The sequence below is a fragment of the Sprattus sprattus genome (genome assembly GCF_963457725.1).
Source record: "Sprattus sprattus genome assembly, contig: scaffold_229, whole genome shotgun sequence".
NCBI lineage: Eukaryota > Metazoa > Chordata > Actinopteri > Clupeiformes > Clupeidae > Sprattus > Sprattus sprattus.
The window spans coordinates 5,001-12,500 of record NW_027666845.1 but is presented as its reverse complement, the minus strand read 5'-3'; the positions used below and the strand labels follow the sequence as shown (position 1 = coordinate 12,500).

The following is a 7,500-nucleotide window of genomic DNA, read 5'->3' as shown; positions in this document are numbered from 1 at the left end:
ATTTACATTTAGTCTTTAAGCTGAGAGAGTATTAACATTTACATTTAGTCATTAAGCTGAGAGAGTATTAACATTTACATTTAGTCATTAAGCTGAGAGAGTATTAACATTTACATTTAGTCATTAAGCTGAGAGAGTATTAACATTTACATTTAGTCAGTTAGCAGAGAGAGTATTAACATTTACATTTAGTCATTAAGCTGAGAGAGTATTAACATTTACATTTAGTCAGTTAGCAGAGAGAGTATTAACATTTACATTTAGTCAGTTAGCAGAGAGAGTATTAACATTTACATTTAGTCATTAAGCTGAGAGAGTATTAACATTTACATTTAGTCATTAAGCTGAGAGAGTATTAACATTTACATTTAGTCAGTTAGCAGACGCTGAGGTGTGTAAGAGTATTAACATTTACATTTAGTCATTAAGCTGAGAGAGTATTAACATTTACATTTAGTCAGTTAGCAGAGAGAGTATTAACATTTACATTTAGTCAGTTAGCAGAGAGAGTATTAACATTTACATTTAGTCAGTTAGCAGACGCTTTTGTCCAAAGGGACGAACAAGGGAGAGAACAGTCAAGCTAGGAGCCTAGTGTAACCTGGTGTAACATTAAATACTGCTTTTTTTTTTTCTCAAGACATAGAATACGACATAGAAAGAAAAAGAAGTGCGGGACTGTCACTGCTTAAGTGCAAGTTAAGCCAAGGTGCCAGTTAGGAAGGGAGGTGCTCTCTGAAGAGTTGGGTCTTCAAGAGCTTCTTGAAGGTAGAGTGGGACGCCCCTGCTCTGGTAGTGCTAGGCAGTACTACAACTGAGAATAGTCTGGATTGCCGTGCTTGCACAGGCGGCAGTGCCAGACGACGCTCACTAGATGAGCGCAGCGTCCTGGGTGTAACATTTGCCCTTACAAGAGCATTTAGGTAGGTGGGAGCAGAACCAGCAAGCACTCTGTAGGCAAGCATAAGTGACTTGAACTTAATGCAAGCAGCTAATCTCAAGTCACTTATGCGCGCCTATTTCTTTTGCTCTCTGCGTGGTGGTTCAGGAAATACGCCAGTACGAAGTTTTGTTGTAACAAGGTAGAGCTTTACTTGATAAGTTGCGGCACAAATACAGGATCAATTTAATCAATTTCATCAAGTCAAACAACTACAGGAGATCACCGGAGTCTGATCTGCCTCAAAGAAAAAACAGTTCTTATGGTCCATTTCTCACCGATGTCATTTCGTGGGCCTCTCGTGGTAACAGGTGGTCATGGGATCTATGACAAGGTTTATCTGTTGTTCTCAGCAATAAGACAATAATGTGTGAAGTCTCTGCACCTCTGTTTCTCAGGGACTAGCTGACCATGTTATCTCCCTAGAGACCTACAATGTATCATAGGCCACATTCTCCTGTCCTGGCCTGCTGGAAACTTCTGTAGCGAGTGACCTGACCTTACCAAGCCTGCTATTCACTCTGGTCTCTGCAAGACAGTTTAGAGATTGTACTTATTTTACCTAATAAAATAAATAGATAGAACAAATAGATAACATAGTACAACTCCGCTGGCATATAGGCTACAACACTAAATGTTTTATTTATTGGCTACTAAAACCTTCTTGTCATGATACACAACATTAAGCGAATAAAACCTTCTTGTCATGATCAAAAGAAAAAACATTCAAAGTTTTATTTCAGGGATACAGCTCTCCATTCTCCTGTTGGTTTGCTGTTTAAATGATAATAAATAATAATAATAACAATATTATAATATAATAAATACTGAACTGAATTTATCTTACAGGTGGAAGCCAAAGAAGAGCCCACCAAAGAGGAAACCACGGCAACAACAGAGGGGAAGGCAGGTGAAGCAGAAGCTGAGGCCGAGACCACCGAGACCACCACAGCTGCAGAAGCTGAGGCTGAGCGCACCGAGGCTCCAGCGGAGGAGGCCGTGGAGGCTGAAGAGAAGCCAGCAGAGGAGGTAGCGGAGGAGGGGACGCCTGAGAGAGAGGCTGAGGCACCACCAGTCGAGGCTGCCGCCGCCATCGTCAGTCCCAGCGCTCCAGAGACGGAGTCTGCCTTCAAGAGGTTCTTCACTCAGGGCATCTTCTCCAACCTGAGGAAGAAGACGAGCTTCAAGAAGGCCAAAGAGGAGGAGGAGGAGGAGAAGAAGAAGGCAGAGGAGAAACCTGCCGAGGAGGACATCAAAGAGGCCGAGGAGAAGGCAGAGGGGCAAGCAGAGGCCACAGCGGCACCCGAGAGTCCCGCTGAAGAGAAGGCCACAGAGGAACCAGAAACAGCCACCGAGGCAGAGCCAGCAGAACAACCCGAAGAACCCGTCAAGGAGGAGGGATCCGCCCTCCCTCCATCTGAGGAGCTGAAAGAGCAGGAGGCGGTCGCCGTGGATACAGAGACGCAGGCAGAGGCTGAGGCTGAGGCTGAGGAGGTCCCCATCGCCGTGGATACAGAGGCCACGCCCACACAGGAGGCAGAGGCACAAACCCATGAGGACCAGGCAGCCCAAGACAAGGAGAGTGTCGCCCCTGGAGACGCTACCACAGAGGCTGAGATCGTCAAGGAGACCGTCACCCCCGGAGACGCTACCACAGAGGCTGAGATCGTCAAGGAGACCGTCACCCCCGGAGACGCTACCACAGAGGCAGAGCTCGTCTCCTCCCAGGAGAAGGCGAAGGTTCAAGGGAGTCCCCTGAAGAAGCTGTTTGCGGGCGCGGGCCTGAAGAAGAAGCGCTCCTCCAAGAAGCCCAAGGCCAAGAAAGAGGCGGAGACCAAACTCACCGAGTCATCGGGTGACCAATCAGGCGAGCAGCTTCAGACGTCCACAGAGTCGTCATCAGCAGCGGAGACCCAAAGACCAATCAGCAGTGAGGGCCCCTCCTCACCCGAGGAGTCTGGGGAACACGTCATCGTCGTCAGTGGCGATGGGGTCGCGACCCCTGAGGCAGGCCAGGAGGCCGAGGCCTCCACGTCTGACGGGGAACAGAAGAAGAAGGAGAGCATCGCACACACACTCACACACACACAGCCCTGGGCGTCCTTCAAGAAGATGGTGACCCCGAAGAAGAGGGCCAAGAGGTCGTCGGAGGAGAGCGAGGATGAGGCCGTTGCCGTGGCGGCGCCCGTTGCCGACGGCGACGACAAACCCAAATCTGCCACCCTCTCCTCCACGGAGAGTACCGGCGCTGAGAAACCAGAGGAAGAAGCGAAACTCGTCAAATCTGAAGAGGACGCTGCCACGACGACGACGGACGAACCGAAAGCCGAAGTGAGTTCCGAAGCTGTTACGGAAGAAGCTGCTGCTGAAGTTCCGAGTTCCGAAGCGAAAGACGAAGCCAAAGCCGCCGAGGAGCCGAAGAGGAAGATGGACTCGTCCGTCTCGTGGGAAGCTCTGATCTGCGTGGGATCGACGAAGAAGAGGGCGAGGAAGACGTCGGACTCCGAGGACGAAGACGCCAAACTGGAGGAGGAACAGGAAGTAGCAGTCCAGCAGTCGGGGGAGGAGGAGGAGCCTAAAGCGGTCGAATCCCCTCTAGTGACCTCACAGGAAGTCGATCACGAGAACCTGGCGGCTTCGTCTCCGGAGCCCGAGGGGGAACTGGTGTCCTCCTGGGAGTCCTTCAAAAGGTAACACACACACACACACACACACACACACACACACACACACACTGGTCTCCACTTGGGAGTCCTTCAAAAGGTAACACACACCCCTCTCACTAATTACTAGTTTACTTTTCAAATACATTTAAAAACTGTCAAAGATACAGATTCAGATTAAACTTAAATGGTAGGCTATGCACTGAGAGATGGGCACTGTGTGTAGTACACGACTTTGACTTTCAGTTCTGTCCCGTACTACACACAGTGTGTAGACAGTATTTTTTTTCTTCTGAATCTAGTATTTCGAAACAATAATATCAGTCCCTATAGAATGTTGTTGTTTATAAAACAATTGGGTTCTATCGCGTTATTTAGCTGTTTTGGACGAGAGACGTTCCATGCCATGGATTATCCCAGAACAACCCAACGGTCGACTTTTCACAGCTACTAATAAATCACTCTGCGATGAAACACTCGAAAGCGCATTGATGATAACCGTTAATTCAAAATGGTGTTTTTCTTTTCTAAAGGATGGTGACCTCCCGGAAGAAGAAGCCGGAGGAGAGGTCAGAGGTCGAGCAGGCGCTCTCCGACAGCGACGCCCCTAAGGAGGCGGAGTCTTCCTCGTCGTTCTCCCTGAAGAAGCTCCTCCCACGTCGGAAGAAGAAGAGCAGCGAGGCGAGGCAGGGGGGCGTGTCCTCCTCGGACGTGGGCTCCGCAGAAGAGGACTCTGACACTCCGGCGGTCGTGCCGCTCTCCGAGTACGACGACGAGCCCTCAGAGGCCCCAGCAGGGGGCGCTGGAGAGCCCAAACCAGAGGAGGAACCAGAGGAGGTTGCCATGGCGACCACAGCCCCTGCCGTCGCTGTCGTGTCTTCCTCGGAGGATCGCTCCCCGTCCTGGATCTCGGCGGTGGTGGTCGTGGAGGACCTCCTCGGGGAGGACGATGCCAAGCAGCTGAGCGATATTCCCGAGGAGGGAGACACGGCCGGAACGCCGCGGTCCACGGACAACACCATCGCTGAGGACATCGTGGAGGAGCTCCCCTCCGAGGCCACACCTGTCGAGGCCACACCTGTAGCAGCGGAGGCTGTAGAGGAGGAGGCTGATGTGAAGGTGGAGGTGGTCCTCCAGGAGGCTGTGGAGGTCATCACGCCCGCTGCCACAACAGTGACCCTCGCTGAGGACCAGCAGGAGATCGCCACGGCGACCACAGACTCCCAGCAGGTGGAGATCGCCACGGCGACCACAGACTCCCAGCAGGTGGAGATCGTCTCTGAGGCCTCCAGCATCTGCACCGGCCTCAGCGTGGAGGCTCTGGAGAGCGCAGAGATCGAGGTTCCGTCGCCCGCCGTCGTGGAGGGCGTCAGCGCTGTTGCTGTTGTCGTGGCAACCGAGGTGGCGGTCGCCACGGAGACTGAGCAGCCGGAGGAGGCGGTCGCCGCAGAGGACCAGGTCCAACAGGCCGAGGTGCAGGAGGTCCAGACCGAGGAGGAGGCTGCTCCCGCTGTCGAGGAGATCAGAGACGCACCAGAGGCTGAGATGGTCGACAACATCGAGAAGACTCCAGAGGTGAAGGTGGCAGTCGTCATGGCGACCCCGGCAGAAGCCGAGCGTCTGGAGGAGCCACTGGTGGTGGAGGACACCTTAACCCTCACCCTCACCCCGCAGGTAGAGCCAGAGGCTCCCGTCGAGGTCACAGAGGTGGCAGAGGCGGAGGTCACGGAGGAGGAGAAGCCGCTGGAAGCTGTGGACGAGACCGTGGCCGCCGCTGTGGCTGAGGTCACAGAGGTCACAGAGGTCACAGAGGTCGCGGCTGAGCTGGCACCAGCAGAGGAAGTGGCCGAGGCTGTGATCCAGGAAGTGACCACAAGCCTGGCGGACGCTCCGGTGGTGGAGGGTTCCGAGGCTGTTGTGGCTCCGGCAGAAGAATTTGCTGTTGTCAAGGAGACGGTGTGCGTCATCAGTTCTCCATCAGAAACCGCCGACACCCTGACAGCAGAGATCAAAGAGGACGAGGTTGCCATGGACGATGTAGAGGTGTGTGAGGTGGTGTTGTCCGAGGAGCGTGTGTGTGTCGTGGAAGAGGTGTGTGAGAAGGTCGAAGAAGCTCCTGAGCCGACTCACGCCGAGGAGACAGAGGAGGAGGAGGAGCAGAGCTCTGCGATCGTCATGGAGACGACCATCCAGAATGTCATGGAAACAGAAGCACCCAAAACCAGAACCATCGTTCAAGCGGTCCAGATCACCGAGGTGCTGCCCGTGTCTCTGCCCTTCAACATCGACGCCGTGCAGCAGGAGGTCGCGGTGATGAGCGTGACCGGCATCGAGACGAGCGTGGAGGTGCCCAGGGAACAAGGGGAGTCTGAGGAGGAGGAAGTCAAAGAAAGTGCAGTGGAGGAGGAGGCCCAGGTGGAGGAGGCCAAGGTGGAAGGGGAGGTGGAGGAGAAGGAGGAAGCTGAGGAGGAGAAGAAGGCCGAGGAGGAGGAGGCCGAGGTGGTGGAGGAGGAGAAGAAGGAGGAGGTCCAGGCCAAGGAGGAGGAGAAGGTTGATACAGAGGAAGAGGAGGAGAAGCAGATTGACGGGCAAAGCAAAGTGGAGACAGAACCTGAGCAAGTGACGCAAGAGGCACCTGCCACAGCAGAGGAACCAACACCACAAGCACCTGCAGCAGAAGAACCCAGCCCAGCAGAACCGACAGCTGAGGCACCTGCAGCAGAAGAACCCAGCCCAGCAGGACCGACAGCTGAGGCACCTGCAGCAGAAGAACCCAGCCCAGCAGGACCGACAGCTGAGGCACCTGCAGCAGAAGAACCCAGCCCAGCAGAACCGACAGCAGAGGAACCAACAGCTGAGGCACCTGCAGCAGTGGAACCCATCCCCGCAGAGGAACCGACAGCAGAGGAACCAACAGCTGAGGCACCAACAGCAGTGGAACCCATCCCAGCAGAACCAACAGCTGAGGCACCAACAGCAGTGGAACCCAGCCCATCAGAACCAACAGCTGAGGCACCAACAGCAGTGGAACCCAGCCCATCAGAACCAACAGCTGAGGCACCGACAGCAGTGGAACCCAGCCCATCAGAACCGACAGCAGTGGAACCAACAGCAGTGGAACCCAGCCCATCAGAACCGACAGCAGTGGAACCCGTCCCATCAGAACCGACAGCAGTGGAACCCATCCCAGCAGCAGAACTTGTAGCAGTGGAACCCATCCCAACTGAACCAGAGGAACCAACAGATGGACCCGTCCCAACTGAAACTCCCTCCCAGGACACAGCAGAGCCCACCCTCATGTCTGAGCCCCAGAACGCGGTGAACACACAGGAAGTGATGCAGCAGAACACGGTGAACGCACAGGAAGTGATGGAGCAGAACGTGGTGAACGCACAGGAAGTGATGGAGCAGAACGTGGTGAACGCACAGGAAGTGATGGAGCAGAACGTGGTGAACGCACAGGAAGTGATGCAGCAGAACACGGTGAACGCACAGGAAGTGATGCAGCAGAACACGGTGAACGCACAGGAAGTGATGCAGCTGGTCCTCGAGGAGGTGCTGAAGGAGGTCGAGCCCATCTCCACCGAGGTCGCAACAGTATCATGAGCAGGTGAGTCCCACGTTTACACACAACACACACACACACTCACACACACTCTCACACACACACACACACTCACATACACACAACACACACACACTCACATACACACAACACACACACACTCACATACACACAACACACTAGGGGTGTCAGGATACCAAAAATTCAGTAGTCGGTACCAATACCAGTAGAATAACACGATTCTCGATTCCAATTTCGATACCACGGTTAAAAAAAAAAAAAAAGGATTTTCCAAGATCCATGTACTTGAACTTGAAACATGAACTTCTTCA

General features: G+C 53.5%; 1 protein-coding gene across 1 annotated transcript in view; it reads left to right on the top strand.

Annotated features, from left to right (window-relative positions):
• Positions 1-7,500, top strand: part of LOC308382594 (uncharacterized protein) — an 18,040-nt gene that overhangs the window by 7,369 nt on the left and 3,171 nt on the right. The window contains exons 3-4 of the mRNA XM_080860989.1: positions 1,790-3,630; positions 4,137-7,213. Of these exons, the coding sequence (XP_080717115.1) occupies positions 1,790-3,630; positions 4,137-7,209 (4,914 nt within the window). The 3' untranslated portion in view covers positions 7,210-7,213. The remainder of the gene's footprint in view (positions 1-1,789; positions 3,631-4,136; positions 7,214-7,500) is intronic.